Source organism: Dipodomys spectabilis, unplaced genomic scaffold (assembly GCF_019054845.1).
Source record: "Dipodomys spectabilis isolate Male_0828 unplaced genomic scaffold, ASM1905484v1 ptg000069l, whole genome shotgun sequence".
In the NCBI taxonomy this organism is placed as follows: domain Eukaryota; kingdom Metazoa; phylum Chordata; class Mammalia; order Rodentia; family Heteromyidae; genus Dipodomys; species Dipodomys spectabilis.
Window position 1 is genome coordinate 6,774,762 of NW_024870746.1, and position 23,257 is coordinate 6,798,018.

The 23,257-nt window shown below is 46.8% G+C and overlaps 2 protein-coding genes across 6 annotated transcripts in view; one reads left to right on the forward strand and one right to left on the reverse strand.

Moving 5' to 3' along the window:
• Positions 1–8,816, forward strand: Ube2q1 (ubiquitin conjugating enzyme E2 Q1). Its single transcript, XM_042681357.1, has 13 exons — positions 1–437; positions 2,695–2,799; positions 3,115–3,219; positions 3,845–3,895; positions 5,722–5,862; positions 6,076–6,160; positions 6,423–6,483; positions 6,668–6,758; positions 6,873–6,931; positions 7,018–7,066; positions 7,334–7,429; positions 7,831–7,897; positions 8,322–8,816. The coding sequence occupies exons 1-13, from the start codon at positions 111–113 to the stop codon at positions 8,351–8,353; spliced, it is 1,269 nt and encodes a 422-aa protein (XP_042537291.1). The 5' UTR covers positions 1–110; the 3' UTR covers positions 8,354–8,816.
• A 1,339-nt stretch (positions 8,817–10,155) lies between these two features.
• Positions 10,156–23,257, reverse strand: part of Tdrd10 (tudor domain containing 10) — a 61,403-nt gene continuing 48,301 nt past the window's right edge. For 4 of the 5 annotated variants that reach the window (XM_042681361.1, XM_042681359.1, XM_042681358.1 and 1 more), the window contains exons 7-13: positions 16,357–16,390; positions 15,945–16,032; positions 14,461–14,608; positions 14,063–14,208; positions 13,683–13,837; positions 11,415–11,485; positions 10,156–11,235 (exon numbers count right to left, since the gene is read on the reverse strand). In XM_042681361.1, coding sequence (XP_042537295.1) covers positions 11,203–11,235; positions 11,415–11,485; positions 13,683–13,837; positions 14,063–14,208; positions 14,461–14,608; positions 15,945–16,032; positions 16,357–16,390 — 675 coding nt within the window. In that variant the 3' untranslated portion in view covers positions 10,156–11,202. The remainder of the gene's footprint in view (positions 11,236–11,414; positions 11,486–13,682; positions 13,838–14,062; positions 14,209–14,460; positions 14,609–15,944; positions 16,033–16,356; positions 16,391–23,257) is intronic. The other variant, XM_042681360.1, reaches the window with a different exon arrangement.

Here is a 23,257-nt window from a genome sequence, read left to right on the forward strand (position 1 = left end):
TGGCGAAGGGGGGATCAGGAAGTGCGGACCGCGGCGGCGGCGGCGGCGGAGCCCGGAGCGGAGGCGGGAGGCTCCCGGCCCGCCGGCCCCGGAGCGGAGCGGAGCGGAGGATGCAGCAGCCGCAGCCGCAGGGGCAGCAGCAGCCGGGGCCGGGGCAGCAGCTGGGGGGCCAGGGGGCGGCGCCGGGGGCCGGGGGCGGCCCAGGTGGGGGCCCGGGGCCGGGGCCCTGCCTGAGGCGGGAGCTCAAGCTGCTCGAGTCCATCTTCCACCGCGGCCACGAGCGCTTCCGCATTGCCAGCGCCTGCCTCGACGAGCTAAGCTGCGAGTTCCTGCTGGCTGGAGCCGGAGGGGCCGGGGCGGGGGCCGCACCCGGACCGCATCTCCCCCCACGGGGGTCGGTGCCTGGAGATCCCGTCCGCATCCACTGCAACATCACGGTGAGGACCCTCTCGCGTGCGCCCCTGGGGAGGGGGGGCCTTGTCACGGACTCAGGACCAAACCATACAGCCTTTGGCTCTCGAAGGACCTGAAGAGGCCGAAGCCCCTCTAGGGGTTCGGCGCCTTCTCTCTAGGTTACACTTGTTTGTGCAGCTTGAGGTTCTTCCGAGCACTCAAAATTCTCCCTTGTTGACTCCAGATAACGAGGGACACCCCGACATATGGTCTCTTAATTAACCCCCTTCCACAGACCCACCACATGTCCCACGGTTGGTGATTTTAGTTCCTTTTGACTGCCCCGCCACAACTTTGCCATGCTACTTGGGAATGTCCCTTTCTCTCTCCTCCTCGCCCCCCCTCTAATTACAAGGTTCCAGGCCTCTGCGCTAACCCCAGCTGGAAGGACCTCGCCTGGAACTGCACGTTTCTGCCATGACCCCTTCTTAGTAGTTCCTTTGACTTACCACCTGTGGGTTCCCTGCCTATGTATCCCTCCTGAAGCCCCTCTTGACTCTGAATCTTTAAGTGATAGTTTGCAGTTCATTGGTTCCTCTTCTTTCCCTCCTTAAGGTTCTTTTATTCTGGTGTAACCTCTAACTCTCCTCTTTATGCCTCAGCTGGTAACAGTTCTGCCACTCCCCTCACTGTTCCCAGTGGATGTGTCCAATCGCCCTAGGTTGCTGCTTTTCCTGGTAGTGATAGTAATGTAATGTGCCTAGGCCACCCTTTTTATTCTGAGCAGTACAACAGTTTCATTTCTCCCCAGTGGACATCATTCCATCCTAAGTGTACTAGACTAGCAAAGAGACCTTCCATATGTCCTGCCTTATTCTACTTTCAGATGTGTCCTGAGGAGGTTTGGGTGTTTGTGTATTTGGGATTGCCTGCCTCTGTATTTCTACGGCACTTGGATTAGTTGATAGTTCCTGCTGTGGTGATCTCCTCCTTGTGTGGCAGGTAGTTAATGAGCAATACCTTTACCCAAGCAGGCAGACTAGGGAGGAAAGAAGACTTGTGAATTGTGTGTTACTTGGAGGCCTGAATTCAATTTATGTGGTATTTTCTATCTCTTTTCTTCAGTTAAGCCAAATCATGGTTTGGTGAGATAAATGTGTTTGGTGTGGTTAGTACTCCACCAAACTCTCGTGTTCCATTTCTCTCCCATTTTTCTCTCCTTCCCTCTGGTTGCCATGAAAGACCAGGAGTTGGCTTAGTTAGGTGAAGATTTGAATATCATTGATCATTTTTTTTCCCTACCAGCACTGAGGATTATTGGCAGTGCTAAGAACCCCAGTAGGAGTTGGGTAGGTTTCCTTGGCATGTGTAGAAAAAAAAAAATCAAGATTTAATTTTGTTTCTCAATTAAGCTTCTAATTCTTCAAGGAGAGGTTTGCTTCATCCATCTACCCCTGTTTAGTTCTCAGGGACCATCAACTGTTTTTGCCTTTGTCAGAAAGTTAATAGGAGGTAGGGGTGAGGGGAGTCCTCTGAAGTCCCTGAGGCCCTATAAAGGAATCTCTCAGTCTGAACCTGCCTCCTTGATTTGGGTAGGGGGAGCCTTGTCAGGCTGCATTTGGCACTCTGGCTCAGGAATGCTGGGAATGTCAGCAGCGTAGGCTCCTTTCTCCCACCCTGCCATGCACAGTCCTCTAACCCACGCCTGGACTGTGAAGGTTGCGAGCTCCCAAGGGAGAAGTGAGGAGAATTGGTCTTAGAGGTACTCTGTTGCTAGTGGGATGGATAGGTTCTTCCTGACATCCTTTTACTCTTAGCTTCTAGAGATATAATTTTTGTTCTTCCTCCCCTAGTGAGCTACAGTCTGCTTTGTCACACCACTCTCCCCCCACATTCCAGAGTTTGGAAAGCAGAAGGATTGGCGTACTCTCACCTGGGTGTGAGGAAAACTTCAGGTGTAGGATTCTTGAGTGGTAGGCGAGTAGATAGGAATCCCCTTGCTATTTATCAAGTTTAGCTGTGTTACTTTCCCTGGCTTTTTACTCTGTAGGAAAGAAAAAAAGGGTCTCGGTTGCCTCTTGGAAAAGATCCTCCCCAGGGCCTGTTTTTTTTTCTTCAGTCTAGGTTTTGTTGGGAGTTGCTTGGTTAGACACTGACCTGCTGCGCTGGGCTTAGGAGTGTGTAGGCATGGGAATGGGGAAGTAGAGGGGCTACAAGTCTTGGGAGGAAGAGGGCAGGCAAAAATCTGACCTTTCTCAGAGTCACTCATTGTGTCTGCTCTCCCTTATTCTTTCCCCTCAGGAATCCTACCCTGCTGTGCCCCCCATCTGGTCTGTGGAGTCTGATGACCCAAACTTGGCTGCTGTCTTGGAGAGGCTGGTGGACATAAAGAAAGGGAATACTTTGGTGAGGAGACCATGGGATAGGAGCACATGAATGAGGCTCATGTCACAAAGGTACCCTGTGAGAGGAAACCAGATCTGGAATGTGGGTGGTACCCCAGGCTATAAACATCTTGGGGCAAATTTCTTCAGACTTGCTTACTGAAGCCAGGACAGATTCCTTTAGTTCCCAGGGTTGTTCAACCAAGAGATCCAATCCCACAGCCACATGGTTTAGAGAACTAGGTACCAATTTGGGATTTGAGCTAATAACTCACCTGTGCAGCTGTCGAGATTGGTATGGGAAAGGAGTATTTGACATCTCTGGTCCCTACTTCAGCTCTTGCAGCATCTGAAGAGGATCATCTCTGACCTGTGTAAACTCTACAACCTCCCTCAGCATCCTGATGTGGAGATGCTGGATCAGCCCTTGCCAGCAGAACAGGTGAGCAACTGAGGAGTTTGAAGCCCTATTGTATAGAGTTGTCCCATGGACATAACTCAATAAATGCTTGATAATTGAGATGAATCTGTAGTTGCTTCTCCCTACCCTACCTACCCAAAACACATGTGACTCTCAGCCTCTTCTCCAGATGGGAATCTAGCTAGATAGGGCAATACCAGCTTCACCTCCTATCAAAACCCCACTCTTGGACAGTATCCTTCAGGCTGAGTGCTGGGGAGGTTTTACCATTTTCTCAGCAGTAGCAGTTGGTGGCCACTAGGGACCCAGGCTCCTTGTTTAGAAACAAGAATGCAATGTCAGTTCAGAGAAGATCAAATAAAGGAATAGTTCTTTGGAAAGTTAAGCTAGGATTTGTGAGGTAGATGACTAGGGCAGTCAGTTTTCCTCTCTTGTATTTTTGGAATATGGTAGAATAATGGGCTGGTTAAAAGTTATTCCCTGGGCTCTTGCTTCTATTTAGATCTGGCTGGTGGAAAGACTAGTAGCTTTATGGGCAAGTGTGCAACTCCCAGACCCCAGAGGCCTAGAGGAGTAGGTCAGAGGCTGAATTCTAGCAAACTACTGGGGTTCTGATCTCTATCTTCTCCCCCTTCCCCCACTGCAGTGCACACAGGAAGAAGTGTCTTCAGAAGATGAAGATGAGGAGATGCCTGAGGTAGGCTCGCCATTTAAGGTGGCATAGGCAAGAAGCTTTTGTCAGCAGCATTGATTACCCACTGTAAACAGAGTTCCAGTCTGGATAAAAGTATCACAGTAATAAAGACAGGTTTACTGACGTAGAAGAATAGCCAGTGTGGTTAAGGAGATAGGCACCTCTATCCAGCCGTTGAAAGCATTTCATTGCACATCTGTTAAAACCAAGTAAATATTTGACAAGCTTAATCCCAGATGGCTTTGAAATCAGACAGACCTGAATTTGCATCCTGGATATCTTAATTGGGGAGTTCTACTTACATATCTCACTAAATTGCATGTTTCTTAGGTGTAAGATAGGATAGTTGCCTTGAAGATTAAATGAAGCATTTACATAAAATGCTTCAAAACAGTACATGATAAGTGCTGATATTTTATCTCATATTTTCTGCTTAAAAACTCATGTTTTTTCAGACTAACATAATGGTTAAGAATCAGAAAGAGGTCAATTTAAGTTTTAGCTCTGCTAACAAATACTCTATGACTTCGGGTGTGACAGTTAACCTCAATAGGCCTCTGCTTTCTCATCTGTCAAATAGAGATAGTGATAGAATAATAAAGCAGTTGTGAGAATGAAAGAACTTTGTGTGTGTAGAGCCTGACATTGTAAACATTTAGTAGATGATAGTTGCTGGTGTAATAGGAAGTTAGGATATTCAGCCAAACTGAGAGTCGCTGATCATTTTGTTTCCTAGCATCAGATTAATGTCCCAGCCTCTGTAACTTTGAAAAGATGTTAAGACTGACATAGATGCTAGTGAGGCATGGAACTTGCTCCATCCGGTGTTCAGCCCTCTGCACCACACCCTCAACATTTGACTAAGGGGGTAAATCCTAAAGATCATTGCCTCCTCTCCCTGTGCACAGAGAACTGCTGGTTAAGTAGAGCAGGGTGAAGAAGTCATTAATTTTAGCTAGGTGCTAGTAGCTCATGCCTATAATCCTAGGTGAGATCTGAGGATCACAGTTCAAAGCCAGTCTGGGCAGGAAAGTCCATGAGACTTTTATCTCCAATTAACCACCAGAAAACCGAAAGTGACTTTGAACTGTGGCTCAAAGTGGTAAAGCGCTAGCCTGAGTACAGAAGCTCAGGGACATTGCCCAAGCCCTGAGTTCAGGCCCCACAACCAACAAAAAATGTCACTAATTTTATTCTTAACCCCTACCATCTTCCATGCAGTTCCTTCTTTCTCATTTCAGTATTGGCTCAGTGGTACTTCTGTATAGCTGATTCAGGCTCTGAATTTATTGGAAAAAGAATAGATTTATAATCTCATTTTTCCTTTAGACCTGGGGGCCTCAGGACTCCTGGATGCAGTAGTTTCACTTGGTGAAACATGAACTAGTCACATGGTCAATTCAAAGTCATTCTGTTAAAACTAGGGTGGAGTTTCTACCACCAAGGGACAATTTTTGAGGGACAGTTGGAGTGGAGTGGTCATGGGGAACATAGGTCCTTACTAGCTCTACTGTGGCTTGAAAACTGAAAAGGGGAAGAAAAGAATGCTTTGGTTTTTAGACCATGGAAGAAATGGGACTGGGAAGTATTCCAGAACTAGGAACAGTGTTGTGTTGATAAGACTGCTACATGGAAGGCTTGGAGGTGTGGCCCAGTTGGTAGCTTGCCAGCTAATGAGCAAAACATCAGGTACCAAGTTCTAGTCCTAGTCTTACCACAACAACAAAAAGACTGCTACATGGACTGCTGTTTCAGGCCTGATGATACTGGTACTGATGATGCCTATGTTGGTAACTTTCTCCTCTCTCCGCTCACCTACCCTATCCTAGGACACAGAAGACCTAGATCACTATGAAATGAAAGAGGAAGAGCCAGCTGAGGGCAAGAAATCTGAAGATGATGGCATCGGAAAAGAAAACTTGGCCATTCTAGAGAAAATTAAAAAGAACCAGAGGCAAGATTACTTAAATGTACGTGCCTTATAGAAAGAAGCTGGATGAAGGGTTGGTGGGTGCTGACTGGGAAGAGATAAGACCATCAATGTCAGTATGAGGAGCTAGCTCCTTTTTTGGATGTGTCTCATCCTTCCCTAAATCCTGGGCAAGCTGCCAGACTTGCCTCTAAGGTCCAGCATGTATGTTTCCAGACCATGTGACAAATGTTCTGTGAACCCTCCTTTGCAGGGTGCAGTGTCTGGCTCGGTGCAGGCCACTGACAGGCTGATGAAGGAGCTCAGGGATATATACCGATCACAGAGTTTCAAAGGCGGTATGTTTGCCCCCAGAGTGGGGCCCACATGGCAGTATTTCGTAAACACAATGATGGTGGCAAGGACCTCAAAAGGTCTTGGGCTATGTGAATGCTCATGAATTTTATGAACCAAGAATGCAACCCCTCAAGCCAGTGGCACAGATCGTATGCATGTCCATCTGGGGCAAACCTGGGGTCTTTGTTTTCTCTCAGAGAGAAGGATCTGCATATGGGGCCCTTTCCCATTTTGACCATCCTACTAATTCATCTCTCCTTCCAGGAAACTATGCAGTCGAACTAGTGAATGATAGTCTATATGATTGGAATGTCAAACTCCTCAAGTGAGTGGGGACTCTGGGATGAAAAAGGAGGTTGGGGAGCATGTGAGTGGAGTATCTGTTGGGACCTCCCAGGCAGTCCTATCAAGCATGTTGATTACAGGATCCTAGAAGTGGGTTTGGGCAGTGGAAACCTTGGGAGGCTCCTGGGCTCTGACCAGGAGACTGAGCCAGACTCCTCCCATAGAGTTGACCAGGACAGCGCTTTGCACAATGATCTCCAGATCCTCAAAGAGAAGGAAGGGGCCGACTTCATCCTACTTAACTTCTCCTTTAAAGTAAGACTTTCCATTCCCATCTCTTCCTCCCTGACTTAGGCTTCCCTGTCTGTCCTGCAAGGACACTGGCCTCTATTCCCTGACTGCTGTCTTCCCCCCCCCCCTCTCTCTCAGGATAACTTTCCTTTTGACCCACCATTCGTCAGGGTTGTGTCTCCAGTCCTCTCTGGAGGGTGAGTGGCTGGGTGAGGGTGACTCCTAAGGGAGAGGGTAAAGAAGGGGCATAGCCAGGTACATCTAACTGGCCTTTCTTCTGCAGATATGTTCTTGGCGGAGGTGCCATCTGCATGGAACTTCTCACCAAGCAGGTGAGCCTGTCTCACACTGTTGACTGGCCTGGCCTGGGTGGGCTGGGCAGAACTTCACCCGACCTATGGTGTTGTTATAACAAGGATAATGTGGCTCTTTCAGCCAGTCATGGCCTGTACTCACTGACCTAGACAGAGATGATGGCTGTACTGGGGGTGAAGGGCAGGGACCCTTTGATTGAAGCAGCTGCTTTCCTTGAGAAACAGCAGGTGGTGTCTCTGGAAGATGTGTCTTGACTTGCTTGTTTTGTCCCTCCCATGCCTCAGGGCTGGAGCAGTGCCTACTCCATAGAGTCAGTGATCATGCAGATCAGCGCCACGCTGGTGAAGGGGAAAGCACGGGTGCAGTTTGGAGCCAACAAAGTAAGGGGCTTGGGCCTGTACTTGGAGGGGGTGCTAGAGCCAAGTACAGTTTGGATCACTGGCAAACCAAGGCTGCCTTTGAGGCACCAAGAGAATAAGATCTCTGGGCTGGTGGCATTGGAGGAAAGGGCCTGGGGAGGCAGTAGTGGGAAGAGCAGGACATTGGCCTGAGGGTCACCATCAGACTTTTGACATTTCTAGACTTTTCCACAGGTCTGAATTGGGAAGGCTACAGCACTGTGTCCCTAGGGGACCTCGAAGGCCAGGGTACTTAAGTGTTATACCAGAGTGCAGTGCTGGGGTGCTGGGACACCTGGGTCCCTAGGTGTAAGATTGTGCAAGGTGAGGGGCAGTAAGGCCGCTGCTGGCCATGGCTTGATCTGGTGGTTTCCTCTTCCCAGTCTCAATACAGTCTGACAAGAGCACAGCAGTCCTACAAGTCCTTGGTGCAGATCCACGAAAAAAACGGTGAGGCTGGAGCCAGGCCCCCAAGCGAGCCGGACACTTGCCAGGCCCAGGTTTTCACTTCAGCCAAATAGCAAGAACCCTTTTTTGGTTTCTGAGCCATAGCACCCATTAACCCAGCACCTACCTGCTCACTGTCCAGAGAAGGCCTGAAGGTGGCTAACACCACTCTTCTAGAGAAGCACCAGTGGTGGTTTCATGGGTAGCTTGCTGCTTCCCTCTGCGTACCACCCTGTAAAAAGCTCATCTAGCTCTTCTGTCACTTCAGGTTGGGCTCCTCATTCTCCCTCTCCTTATAACCTCCAGGTAGGCAGCCTCCTGTTGGACAGCCTTCCTAGGATCTTGCCTGGAACAATAGGTGTCCTTGAAGATTGGAGTTGGGTGGGGATACATTGGTTTGCCCTCACTATATGTTGTTTTCTTGCAGGCTGGTACACACCCCCAAAGGAAGACGGCTAACTCTGGAGTGTCATCCCTTCCCTCCTTCCCCAGGCACCACTGGACCAATTACCTTTGAATGCTGTATTTGGATCTCACGCTGCCTCTGTGGTTCCCTCCCTCATTTTTCCTGGACGTGATAGCTCTGCCTATTGCAGGACAATGATGGCTATTCTAAACGCTAAGGAAAAAACAAACAAAAACAAAACACAGAACTGTTTCAAGTACTCAAGACTGACTACAGACCAACCAACCACCTTGCTGGAACCCTTGCTAGCAGGCATTCTTATAAAGAAACTCTCGAGCCTCCTTATATTGCTGGGAACTCAGCTGTGCTCCAGACTAGAGCCTCCTTACCTATGCTATGGATTTTTAATTTATTTTCTCTTATTTCATGTACACTGCTTTTTTTGGTTACAGTGTATGATGGATGTGTATGAAAAAATGTATCTTTGGGAAAACAATTACAGTTTGTTAATTTGAAGATGCTGGTCTTGACTCATCTTTATTTTTATTCCCACATTCCACCCCACCCCCATCCCCTGACTGTTTGGGAGGTGGGGGGAAGAGAACCAGGTGCTTTGGTAGAGATGAGAGGCTGCTTTGCTACCAGCACAAGAGATGCAGAACAGAAGCACCTGCCTAGTCCACTCTAGATTTCTCCTGGCCTGTGGAGCATCCAGCACCTGTGCCCCTTGGAAGGTGGAGCCTGGCCTGATGAACTAGTGTAGCAGCTGAGATAGTTTTGATTGCTAGGGACTATTTTTTACTTCTAGTATGTTTTCAAATTTCTAGGAAAAAAATGAGGCAAAAGAGGCCACTCTAAATAAGCAGGGATGGGACAAAGTGGCCCAAGAGTTCATGTGGTGTCTAGTCGCAGCTACAGAAGAGCTACAACTTCAGTTCGCTGGCTATTCTCCTCCTTGAAAAGTGGCTCCTGACTAGCATGGGATGGTTGTGTGCAGTTCACCTTCCTGTTGGTTGCTTCATTTGATTTTGTAAGAAGACGGGCATGGCCCTGAAGTAAACTGTCTGATTTGGAGAACTGTGGATTCTTTCATGCCATTCCCCTTTGTTGAATCCTACTGGAAATGGTTAGCTCTAAGGGGTGGTTCTGTGCACTTGTGTACTCTCCCCAGCCTTGTGGAACTCCTAGGAAGCGAAAGTGAGGTGGGGGGAGTATATACTAAGTTGGAACTGTTGGTGCTGTTATGTGTACCTGCTTTATGAAAGTGTGGGTGTGGCTTTGCATATGGCAGGTGCTGCCTACATCTCGTCAGCTTGCTTTGTGCTAAGACTCCTTAGGACTGCCTATGAGTAAAAGATTGAAACAGCAGCACCAAGAAGTGAAGGATCAAATCTTAGAAAAAACCTAGGTATGAGACCGCTGACTGGGAATGTATAGAAGGTCAGAAAAGTTCTGTAGTGGTTTTGAGGCACAATTTGAACCTGGTCATCTTCCCTATCCTCTTTCATTTGAGGGACTTTCACATGTCTTGCTGCTTTAGGTGGATAGAGAGTTTTAACAGTCCTACACAATGCTGCTCCAACTCTTGTCCTCACCCACCTGATTAGGGGTGCTAATACATGCTGAGGCTGAAATAAAGAGGGGTCACAAGGGCAAAATTCATTCCATAGAGCCGAAATCTGGTTTCCATAGCCTCTGCAGCTTATTCTGAACTTAACCACCAGCCCTGGCTGGAATGTAGATTGTGTTTTTAGTAACGTGTACTGTGAGCTGTCCTCTGTATAATGTATTTTGTAATGTATTTTTCTCATCTACCAAAGGATGAAACAAATAAAATTATTTAAATAGTTTGGCTCTAATAAATTTATTTAAAGAAACAGTGGATTGATGCTCACTTGACATAAAAGAAAAACCTACCTGCTGTGAATTGTGACACCAACCTGAGAGAAGCCTCCATTTTTCAAACCTAACACTCCTTTCTATGACTTTAAGCTCAGGGTTTTTACAAAGTTACAATGCACAAGAAACAAGGCTCTGTCAGAGATTTTCTCTAATAGAAACAAAATGCTTTATATCTTAAGTATCTAAATAGAGCAAGGTTTGCATGGCCCAGAGCCCACAAACTGGGAGCAAAGTGAGCATTTCAGGGCTTCTCAATCTCGCTGCAGCAGTTGCTTTTTTTTTTTTTTTTCTGCCAGTGCTGGGGCTAGAACTTGGCCTGGTAGTGGTCCCTGAGCCTCTGTACTCAATGCTAGCACACTGCCACTTGGGTCACAGCACCACTTGCAGCTTTTTCTGAGTAGTTTATTGGAGATAAAGACTTTCCTGCCTGGGCTGGCTGTGAACCATAACCCCAGCCTCATGAGTAGCTAGGAGCCACCTGCATGAGCCACCAGCACCTGGCTATGCAGCAGTTTTTGAGGGCTGGGTAGTGGTCCAATGTATTAATCACCCCATATGTGAAACATGCCAACATTAATTTTCTAAGGTGGTAGCTCACTAGCTAAATGGCTCTTTCTACCTGATACTACATGAAACAACCCCAGGAAAACCAGGCAGGGAGGTTCTTCCATTCTCTAGAATCTGTTAGTGCATTTTGTCTTCCTCTTGGATATAAACAAAAAAGATCAGAAAAATTCGCTGGCTGCTTTAGGCTTTCAACCTAATGGAAGTTTCTTAGGTTTGGTTCAAATGTTCTTGCCAAATTTGGGAACTGAAGAAACACAAAAATGAGACTATTCTTTCTGAGAGGCGAGTTGGAAGTAAAAGCAAAATGGAAATCCTATCAATGATGGGCACTGATGGGCACACTGGCATTTTCTTTTTCAGCCAAAACTAAGAGTACAGAACACTCCAGAGCAGGGTAGGCAGACATGAGAGGTAATGTGTTTGGTGTAGCCTCTTATTTAAGCTCTTCAAACTTCAGGATGTGCACCTGAAAGAAAAGAAAAAGTCTCAGTAGAAAGGATGATCACCTTGAGCCAATATCTCAATGTGTTGGATAACTCCCATTTGTATCATTGAAGAGGATGCCAAGGAAACCCACAAAATCCAGGCTCAGGCAAGTGGTCACTGTCCAAACCCCAAGGTTGGAAATAGGTAAGGGGCAGTTACCTCTGAGTTCAAAGCACCAGTGATTTTCCCTTTGAGGATTTGATAAACACCCAGATGTAAAGGGAAAATGTCTGCAAAACAAAACAACAGAACCTCAATGGCACATGGTGTGGTGGAGGGAAGCAAGAGGTGGGGACCACAGGGAAAGTACTCTGGTTATAGAACAGTTCCTCAACAAGTCATTGCTAGTTCCTGCTAATTCCCTGCTGCCAAGATAAAAAGATGGTAAGAGCTGAAAAGGTGGGAAGGAGGGGTGGCAAAATATAAAAGGAGGCAGCATTATTATTGTTGTTAAAATAATTACAGGGATCTGGGTTTTATGTTTGCTAATGGGAAAATCTACTGGGGACAGAAAATGGTTTTCACTCAGCTCAGAGCTTCAACTGGAGATGTGAAGATTTAAAAGCAGAGTTTCACCAGGTGCCAAGTGATCCTTACCTACTCAAGAGGCTGAGATATGAGGATCATGGTTCAAAGCCAGCCTGGGCAGGTAAGTCTATGAAACTCTTATCTCCAATTAACCACCAAAAACACCAGAAGTAGAGCTGTGGCTTGAGTGATAGAGTGCATGCCTTGAGCAAAAAAGCGCAGGAAAAGTGCCTAGGCTCTTGTGTTCAAGCCCTAAGAATGGAAGGTGAGCCCGTGCATGCACATGTGCACGCACACGCACACACACACACAAACACACACACACAGCAGAGGGTTGCACTTAGGTAGACTTGTGTTCCCACATACTGGATTAAGGCAAGGAGGAGCCCATCAAAAACCCACTTTTTGCCCAGCCAGTGGCCTATAATCCTAGCTACTCAGGAGGCTGAGATCTGATTACCAGGGTTCAAAGCCAGCCTAGGTAGAAAAGTCTCTGTGAGACTCTTATCTCCAATAAAAAAAAGCCAGAAGTGGTGCTGTGGTTCAGATGTAGAGCACCAGCCTTGAGCACAAAGAAGTTCAAGGACAGTTCCCAGGCCCTGAGTTCAAGCATCAGAACCAACCAAAAATCAAACAACAACAACAACAAAAAAACTTTCCACAATGACCTCCCCCCCCATGTACAACTAATACATACTAATTTAAAAATATTTTTAAAACCCAGGCACTGGGGGCTCACGTCTTTAATCCTAGCTGTTCAGGAGGCTGATATCTGAGGATCACGGTTCAAAGCCAGCCCCGGGTAGGAAAGTCTGTGAGACTCTTATCTCCAATAAACCACCAGAAAACCAGAACTAGCTCTGTGGCTCAAGTGGTAGAGCACTCACCTTGAGCTGAAGAGCGCAGGGACAGTGCCCAGGCCCAGAGTTCAAGCCCCACGACCAAAAAAAAAAAATCTCTAAGCGTTCTTTCCCAACTCAATTCCTGCCTTCCTACCCCAGCCTCCAAAACATTTTCATGCCCTGAAATGAGGATAGTCTTTCACTTTTCTGAGCCTTACTCCCCTTATCTACAAAGAGAGGAAACCACCTTCCAGGGGTGGGTGAGAAAGGTCCACGTATGCAACCTCTAAGCAGAGAACACAGCTGGGTTGGGCACTCTGGCCCTTGGCAGGCTGGTAGCTGCTCTTGGGATGGGAAGATCCTTTGCTACTCTCCAATATCCCAGCAAGCTCCTGACCCTGGCTAGGCAACAGGGGTCGTCTTCATGCAGTGACCTGTGATGCCCTCTGGGTGGTGCTCCCTGACAACTAGGGACAAGGCTGCCAGCCTCCCACTACACTTCTGGGAAATGTTTTTCTAGTTCTGTGTTCTAGATTTGTCACCTCCACCTCTCCTGATCTTTACATCTATCTTCAATCTTAAGATAGGGCAGGGCAATGAAGAGGCTTTTTCATTTCCAGGTATGGAAACTCAAGACTAAATGGATGACACCTCAGAAGACTCTGAATCCTGTGCTCTAACTTTTGCACTGGTTTTCAAAATCTATTTTTATTCAACAGCAGACTCCTTTTCCAAAGAAATCTTAAAACAGAAAGTACATAACACAGCTATCAGCTGAGTGGCTCTGGCAGAATTAAGGGTGGGAAGTCTTTTCCCCAATCCACCCAGAAAACAATGCCTTTGGGTAGCAGCTGACGTTTCTCAAGATCTTGGGGCTCCAGAGCTCAGGTGTGAAAACCAACCCTCAAAAAGCAGATTTACTAGGGGCAGATGTTGAATCTAGGAGGAGATGGAAAGAACAGAAACTGAAAGTATCCAATGTAGTGTCTCCACTGATGTCCCAGAGGTAGGCAGACAACTGTCCATGATCTTCAGGGGAACAGAAGAGACAGCTCACCTTTCTCCAGCATGAATGGCTGAGCCAGAGGTGGGATGGTCCAGAAGTCATCGCTGTCCAGGCTGCGCAGAGACTGCACAGGGATGGTAGCCAACTCACCAAAATCAATGAACATAACCACAGCCCAGGAGTCAACCCTGTCTACCACCCAGCACCTGCCAAAGGGAAGGAGGAAAGAGATGGAACAGTCGTCCACTGCCAGACATCATAATCTCTCTTAACGAGATCTCAGTCTCTGTCCTCTGTCCTCAGTCTTCTGGGGAGGGAAGCCCTAAGCCAAGAAAACCTTGATAAAGGAAGCAGCAAAACAAAAGCCAGAGTCCAGAAGAGGAGATGCAGGAAGAAAGGAACAGCACTCCCACTCCTTCTCCATTCCCCACCTGTTCCAGGCAGGACCATAGTCCCCTAGGTGGTGCTTTGCCAGACAACGAGTCCCACGCTGCACAGCCGACTCAGGCAGGAAGGGCCGCTGCTCCTCTACGTCTGCCAGGGTGCTGAACAGTATTTGCATGTTCTGGTGCATCGTCTATGGGTCGTGTAAACACAGTGGGCCTCACCACCTGCCCCGCATCACACATCTGTTCCTGCAGCTGCCACCTGTCAGAGTAGCCCACTAATCTGTCCCAAGGGAACCAAAAGTTCCCTTGAGGTAGAAGATGAGATTGGAATCAGAGAGCAGACTGCAGTTGCTCTGCATCTCTACCACTAGCTCCCGTCACTACAAATCACCCCCAGAAAAAGGCACAGGAGCCCAAGAGGGCCACCATTCAACCCCTACCTCTGTGATGTTCATGGCCCAGAAAAATGGAGTATAAGGAACAATGTTGGTCACCAGCAGCCCCACCTTCCCCTGGACGCTGTGGATGAGGGCCAGCCAGTCCAGGTCTCGGAAGCATTCCTCTAGAAGCAGCATTAGGAAGGATCCTCTGGGGGAAGAGCAAGGGGAGCAAAAGAAGAGGGTATGTAAAGGAGAGAACTAAGGCAGCACCTGTCCTGTAGGTAAGAAGCTGCATTGGCCATAAGACCAGTTTAGGCAGGAGGTTGTGCCCCGCTCTCCAGGGGTGGGAGTAATGGAAGTATGTGCTGCCAAGGCAACATATTGCATGCCAGAGGAAAGGATGCTGGGGGATTCCAGAATAGCAGAGGGGACACACACATCATGAAAGTCCATGGGGGTGGGGGCCGGGGAGGGCGGGCAGAGAGCAACAGACTCAGGAACTTCTGAATGACACTAGTGTGGGAGGTGCTTGAGTCTCAGAGCAGCTCCTCCCTGAGGTCTGACTCTCCAAACTTCACTCTCCCATGGCAGTAGCTCTAGTGCCTGGACATGTGGTTAGTAAGGCAAACCTGCTGTTTCAAAATATAAAATAAGCTGGACAGGGTGGTACACATCTGTAAATTTTAGCACTCAGTCCGAGCTAACAGGATCACCAGTTCAGAACCAACCTGACCTACATGGCAAGATCTTGTCAAAAAAAAAAAAAAAACACTACTCAGGAGGCTGAGATCTGAGAATCACAGTTTGAAGCCAGCATAGTCAGGAAAGTCCTTGAGACTCTTATCTCCAATAAACCATTAGAAAACCAGAAGTGGTGCTGTGGTTCAAGCAGTAGAGCACTCGCCTTGAGCTGACGAGCTGAGGGATAGTGCCCAAGCCCAGAATTCAAGCCCCATGACCGACAAAAAAAAAAAAAAAAAAAAAAAAGCTGGAAATGAAGCTGTGGCAGGGAAGTTCATGAGAGTCTTATCTCCAATAAACTACCAAAAAAGCTGGAAGTAGAGCTGTTGCTTAAGTGGTAGAGTGCTAGCTTTGAACAAAAAGAAGCTCCCCTGAGCTCAAGCCCCAGAACCAGAACAAAAATAAATAAGCAAGCAAGCAAACAAACAAATAAATAAAGCTGAGCATGTAGCTCAAGACTCTGGGTTCCATCTATAACACTGCTGAAGAACCAAAGAGAAGGAAAGGAAAGGAAAGGAAATTGTCCTAGACATGCCAATCAGACCATTCTGGTATCCCTGATATTAAGAACATTGTCCACTGTAAAAGTAAATTGGAAGAGGTGCTGGAACTTGATCTCTGACTCCATGGAAAGGGCTTTCACTACATATAAATGGAAACCAATATTATCAGTCAGTGTGACTTACTCTTACACCTCAGCATGATGTAGAAGTTCCTAAAAACCTCATCTTCCACCCAACACTGTGGACAGAATGACACAGTCATCACTATTTGACCAGGTGTCCCTCCCGATCCATGCTCACCTCATTTCCACAGGAACTGTCAAGGCTTCCCTCAGTTTCTCTGTCTCACAGGGATCAATAGACTTTTTAGGAGTGATCTGTGCACAAGCTAGAAAGTAAAAATAAGTTCTGGAGGGAGAATGCATTCTCCTCCCCCAAAAAGGGCCCGAGCTCATCAAAAGTGGTCTAAGATGGGCCAAAAAGAATTGCACCTTTCCACTCTCAGCTTTTAGAGCCTTCTTGGGCTAAAAAAGTGGCCTAGAGGAAGAAATAATGAAAAGGGAGAAAGAAAAAGGTGAAAAGTTCCCTGCACTGAAGGTCAGCAGGGGACAAAGCTGGAATGGGAGACTGTAGGACCCAGGAACCCTGACCGGCTGGAGGGGTAAAGGAAGCACTGCAGAGCCATAGCGTGGATGGCAGCTCAAGGTCTCACCAGCAACCTCTTCACCACAAGATGTTTCCAAAGCCTGGGGAGAAAGAAAAGAAGCCTTACTCAGGTATTGGCAGCACTTATTTTTATTGATTTATGTATTGGATTATCCCAAGTCAGTTTGGAAAGAGCAGCAACATTCCTGTTTTCTTTTGTTCTTTTGTTTTGTTTCAGGGTTGGTTTATTGTTTTGTTTTTTTTTTTTGGTTGTTTTTTTTTGTATTTTTTTTGTGCCAGTACTGGGGCTTGAACTCAGGGCCCTTGCTCTCTTGCTTGGACTTTTTGCTCAGGGTTGGTACTATGCCACTTGAGCCATATGTTCACTTCTGGCTTTTTGCTGGTTAATTAGAGATGAGGCTCACAGATTTGTCTGCCCAGGCTGGCTTTCTACCTTAACCCTTGGATCTTAGCCTCCTGAGTAGCTAGGATTGCAGGTCTGAGGCACTGGTACCCAGCTAGTTTGGGGCTTTTAGGAATTTTCTTTCTTTTGGTGGTACGGGATCTGAACTCAGTGCCTCATGCTTGCTAGGCAGGCACTCTGCACCACTTAAAGCCATGGCCCCAGCCCAGATCCTGGGCTTTTTAGCCTCTCCTGTCTTTCTGCATCTTAGGCCAGTCTGAAGAAGAGACGTGCAGAAAGAAGTGAGGGTGGGAGGGGAGCTGTTGCAAAGCGGTGTTCCTTCAAGCTGCTCTCCCTAGACAAGGGACATAAGCAGCAAGGCCTGGCTGACACTTCCTGGAGAGAAGAGGAGAGAGGTGAGAATAGTTATGCTGAGCACAGAGCTGTGCATGGGGATAATAGACCTGGAAGCCAGCCATTGCCTACAGCCCTGTACTTCCCAATTCCCCATCTCCATTGTTCTCACCTGGAAAGCCCAGGTTCTGGTTAAACCCAAGGGTCTGCTCCTAATTGCCTCCCTATACCCAGTGGCTGCCAGAGAACACTCAACACCACACCCTCACAGAAGCCCTTGCTGACCCTATTTCCTCCCTCTCCTTTCTTCAAACCACTACCCTACACACTCAGCCCTCACCTGGTGACGCTTGTCTGTCCATCACAGGCACACGGGATGGATCAGATGGGAAATCCTTTATCTCACCATGTAAACTGCACACACCGACTCTCTCAGCCAGCCCCCTGCCACCATGACTACCTGGGACCTGCTCTGGCTCCATATCATCTGTAGGAACAGGCTAGGCTGTCCTCCATTACTGTATCTCCTATGGGAACCTTTCCTGGCTAGGAAACAGAATGTCCTGTTGTCCATGTTTGCAAATACCCTGACTTGACCCCACATCAGCCACTGCCCTTCTCTGCTCTCTTCACCAGTCAGGCTGTGGTCCCGTTTGCTCCCACACCTGACATTTCCCCTCAGGTTCCCTAGAAATGCATCTGCACACAGCCAGCAGTGACCTTCACTTTGCCAAAGCTAACAGTCACTCCTCTGAACTGAATTTACTGCCAGTATTCCCCCCTTCCCTCTTTCTAGAAACATTTGTGTTTGTAGAGACGTTCCTCTCCCTTCTGCCTCTTTCCAGGGCTGTACCCACTTCCCATGGTTTGGGACAACAGTGAATCACACAGATTCTGAAAGCTGGCTTTCCATCCTTGTCACTCTCGAAAATTCTTTCTACTCAAATGTGGAGATGCCCACTTGATGGCAAACCTAGGAAGTGCAGACTAGACTCAGTGTGTTCAAAAGAGCCCCTCCTCAAGCCGCCCCAACCACACTCTCCGTGTGAGTGCACCACAACATTATTCAGACCAAGCTCATCTAGCTAGCTTCTCACATCAAAGTCATCACCAACAACCCCAAACGCACACCTTCTCTCCCGCTATACCCACCACACTAACACTAGCCTATTTTCCTTTTTCTTTCTTTCTTTCCCTTTTCTTTCTTCCTTTTTTCTTTCTTTATTTTTCTTTCTGCCTTTCTCTTTTTTCTTTCTTTTTTTTTTTTTTTGGTCGGTCATGGGGCTTGTACACTGGGCCTGGGCGCTGTCCCTGTGCTCTTCAGCTCAAGGCAAACGCTCTACCGTTTAAGCCACAGCACCACTTCTGGTTTTCTAGTGGTTTATTCGAGAGAAGAGTCTCATGGATGTTCCTGCCCGGGCTGGCTTTGAACCACGATCCTCAGCTCTCAGCCTCCTGAGTAGCTAGGATTACAGGCGTAAGCCACCGGTGCCCGGCTTCTTTCTTTCTTTGTCTTTCTTTCGTTCTTTTTCTTTCTTTTCTCTCCTCCTCTCCCTTCCTCCCACATTAGTCCAACTGCTCACAGAAAACTAAGTGCCAGTCATGGAACAGAAAGGAAAGAAAGAACTGTTTCATTCATGCAGTTGCCATGTATGTGGAAGTACATAATGTACATTGAGGATTTAGCATATACTAGACATTTTCTAGGCTCTATTATTGATTCAGACTCAAGATAATTGTCTGAAGATAAGTGTGACTCTTGTTTTTATGATGCTTGCATTATGGAGGAAAAAACATATAAGAGACAAGAAAATGCCAGGTGATATTTAGTGTCAAAGAATTAAAAGATGATATAAGATTGAGCTCTATAACTTACATTTTGTATTCTCAGCTGCTGGGGAAGCAGAGAATGAGAGAATCACAGTTGGAGACCAGTTAGTGAGACCTCATTTTAACACAGTGCTGGGTGTGGCATGTATACCTGTTAGCCCAGCTCTGTGGGAGGATCGAAGTCTGAGGCATAACATGGGAAAACAATGTGAAAACCCATCTGAAAACTAAAGCAAAAAAGGGCTGGTTCATGCCTATAATCAATCCTATCTACTCAGATCTGAGGATTGCAATTTGAAGCCAGCCAGGCCAGGAAAGCCTGTTAGACTCCTATCTCTGATAAACTACTAAAAACCCAGAAATGAAACTGTGACTCAAGTAGTAAAGTGCTAGCCTGAGCACAAAACTTAGGGACAGTTCCCCAGGCCCAGAGTTTAATCCCCAGAACTGACACAAAAGAAAGGGCTAGAAGTGTGACTCAAGTTAGTAGAGCATCGACTTAGCCTTAGTGAGGCCCTGAGTTCAAACCCAAGACCAAACTGCAAAAAAAAAAAAAAAAGATGAATAAAGCCAGGCACTAGTGTACTGGTGGTGACTGATGCCTATAAGCTTGCCTTGCATTCATGAGACCCTGGGTTCGATTCCACAGTACCACATACACAGAAAAAGCCAGACATGGCGTTGTGGCTCTAGTGGTAGAGTGCTAACCTTGAGCTGAAGAGCTGAAGGACAGTGCCCAGGCCCAGAGTTCAGGCCCCACGACAAAAAAAAAAAGGGAAAATGCATAGGCCCTGTTCTCAGGGAGTCCACACTTGTTTTACGAGTATTTCTAAAGTACCTGCCTGCCTGCCTGAAGCTCACATTCTCAGGGAAGCAGTAGACACTAAGGTAAGTCTACAGAGAGGAATGTTGAGGAGTGGCAATAAAGAAACAGGCAAGAAGGATGGAGAAAGCCTGGGGTGGGCATTGTCTCAGGAAGAGCTCTGAGGAGATGACAGTTTAACAGATGCTGGAAGGAGCTGAAAAAGCCAAGCCTCTGGTCATCTACAGCAGAGCCTTCAGGCTGGCAGTAGCAGTTCCAAAGATCCTGTGGTGAGGATGAACTTGGCATGCATAGGAACATCACTGGGACTGCTACAAGACATTGTCATCCTGTACTGGACTGCTGAAGTCTTTCTGCTTCCTCTCTGACTCTATAGGGTTCTTTGAAAACTTAAATCTATGTCTACAGGTCTGGCTCAAGTGGCAGAAAGCTTGCCTAAGTAAACCACGGCCCTGTGTTCAAACCCTAAACTTTAAACATTGATGGACACATAAATGGTGGTTGCATCCACATAGTAGAATAGCACTAAGAAATGAAGAATTCTGAAGAAGCAGCCAACAGCTAACCTTGGTAACATTCCACCAGGTGAAAGAAGCCAGACATAGAGAAAGAAGCCTATGAGAGAGATCCATGCACAGGGACCTCCAGGGAAGACAAACCTCATCTAAGGAGATAGCAAGAATATCAGTACCTGCCTGGGGCCACAAGGGGTTAGGGCAATTATTGGCTGATGGGAAGGGACATGAGAGAATCCTGTGATGGCATATGGATAACAGTGACAGTAGTTACACAGTCATATATACATTTGACAAAATTCATCTAACCACACTAAAATGGTTTCGTTTTAAGTAAATTATCCTTCAAGAAGTATACATAGAGCCGGGCGCTGGTGGCTCACGCCTATAATCCTAGCTACTCAGGAGGTTGAGATCTGAGGATCACGGTTCAAAGCCAGCCCGGGCAGGAAAGACTGTGAGACTCCTATCTCCAATAAACCACCAGAAAACCGGAAGTGGTGCTGTAGCTCAAGTGGTAGAGTGCTTGCCTTGAGCTGAAGAGCTGAAGGACAGCGCCCAGGCCCAGAGTTCAAGCCCCACGACCGACAAAAAAAAAAAAAGTATACATAGTACTTCAATAAGTTTGATTTTTTAATGTAAACTAGTTAAGCCTAGTTATTTGGCTCCCTACTTAAACCCTTTGGTGTTGTGATATTGTCCATGTTACCATTACTGCTATTTTTATTCTTACATAACCTCTTCTCTAGGAATTAATGCTGCTTTTCCCACTTCCATTTGCTTATATTTCCTTGAATTGTCAACTCAGCTTTCTTACTTGATAATGGGAATAGCTCTTTAAAACACATCTCAATTTTCCTTTTTCCTTCCTGCCTACATCAGCTGAGATGAGTATTCCAGAACTTTCTCTGGTTGGATCTTAAGACTGCCTCTTTTTTTTTGTTTACGGCTTCATTTTATTATCCATCCCTTTATAGATTTCTGCTAACAAATACTTCGAGCATTTTTTTTTTTTTTTTGGTCGGTCATGGGGCTTGAACTCTGGGCCTGGGCGCTGTCCCTCAGCTCTTCAGCTCAAGCCGAGTGCTCTACCACTTGAGCTACAGCGCCACTTCTGGTTTTCTGGTGGTTTATTGGAGATAGGAGTCTCACAGTCTTTCCTGCCCGGGCTGGCTTTGAACCTCGATCCTAAGATCTCAGCCTCCTGAGTAGCTAGGATTACAGGCGTGAGCCACCAGCGCCCGGCATTGAGCATGTTTTTTGACTCCACATTTCTAGAGATCCTCCAGTCTCAGCTTCTTGAGTGCTGGAATTACAAGTGAAAGCCACCACACTACACCTCAGCTGACACTGAAATTTCAGTATCATCGCCATCATCTGTCAATAAATATCATTCACTTGGTTTGTTTCAACCATTAATTTTTGTTGCTGTTGTTTTTTGTCAGACATGGGTCTGAGCACTGTCCCTCAGCTCTTCAGCTCAAGGCTAGCGCTCTACCACTTGAGCTACAGCGCCACTTCTGGTTTTCTGGTGGTTTATTGGGGATAAGAGTTTCAAGGGGCTGGGAAGGTGGCTCAGTAGAGCGCTTGCCTTGCATGCTCGAGGCCCTGGGTTCGATCCTCAGCACCACATAAGCAAAAAGAAAAAAGCCGGAAGTGGCGCTGTGGCTCAAGTGGTAGAGCGCTAGCCTTGAGCTGAAGAGCTGAGGGACAGCGCCCAGGCCCAAAGATCAGGCCCACGACCGGACCCAAAAAAAAAAAAAAAAAAAAGAGTTTCACAGACTTTCCTGCCCGGACTGGCTTTGAACCATGATCCTCAGTTCTCAGCCTCCTGAGTAGCTAGGATTATAGGCATGAGCCACTGGCGCCCAGCTTAACCATTAAAAAAAATTTTAAACCACTCCGAGAACTTCTATTCTGATAAGGTGGGACAGGCACGTCTCTTCCTATTCCTCTACTAAATAAAACTAAACACTATGGATGGTGCATATAAGACAAACGTAAGAGGACTCTGAGAGGTAGAGTGAAGAATGCAGAATACCTAGAGACCTGGTAACTCAAGGTACAGCATAGTGATGAGTTCTCTGGGGTTTCCTTTTAACTTGTACATCCCAGACTTAGAACTGAGAAGTCTAAGCAGCCTAGAAAAACCAAAAAGAATAGACAAAACAAAGCCTTCTTTCTCAAGCTAAAAGGCTAGAAAGAACACTGCTTCATAAGACAGAAAACTTTTAGGGTATAACTTTTACTCCAACCAAATACCACAAAAGAAGTGACCCCACCATACACCTCAGCAAAAGCAGAACAGGAGAGTAGCCTTCTACCCCAATACCTGGTGGTATCAATAACAAAACCAGCCTCCCTCCCCTGGCCCCCACTACACAGCCTGGGTATCAATGGAGACAACATGGAAATCCTAGATGTCCACATTCACCCAACAGGAATAAGTCCCTCCTGATCCCTGCTGGGGTAGGCCAGAGGAAGTCCACTGAAGAGCTAGGAATTTCTACCGTGGCAACAAAGCCACTCCCACCAATGTATCAGTGGAAACCATGAGCCAGAAACAGCAGTGACCAGGAGCCTCCACAACCCAAGGCAGCCCAGTGAGGACCTGGACTCCTCCCCTCACTGCTGGAGGAAGAATAGAATGAAATAAAATCCAGTCTCATAACTTAGAAGAAAATGCCCAGGTTCATCTGTCATACCAAGAACCAGAAAGATATTGAACTGAATGAAAACACAATCAATTGCTGCCAACGCCAAAATGACACACATGTCAGAATTACCTGACAAATATTTCAGGGAAGCCATGATAAAATACTTTTATGAACAACTAAAAACACCCTTAAAATAAAATTTTTAAAAATAGAGAACTGCAGAAAAACATCATTCAGGGCTAGGAATGTGGTAGAGTGCTTGTGTAGCATGCATAAAGACCTGAGTTCAATTCCTCAGAACCACATGAACAGAAAAAGCTGGAAGTGGCATTATGGCTCAAGTAGTAAAGTGCTAGCCTTAAGCAAAAGAAGCTCAGGGACAGTGC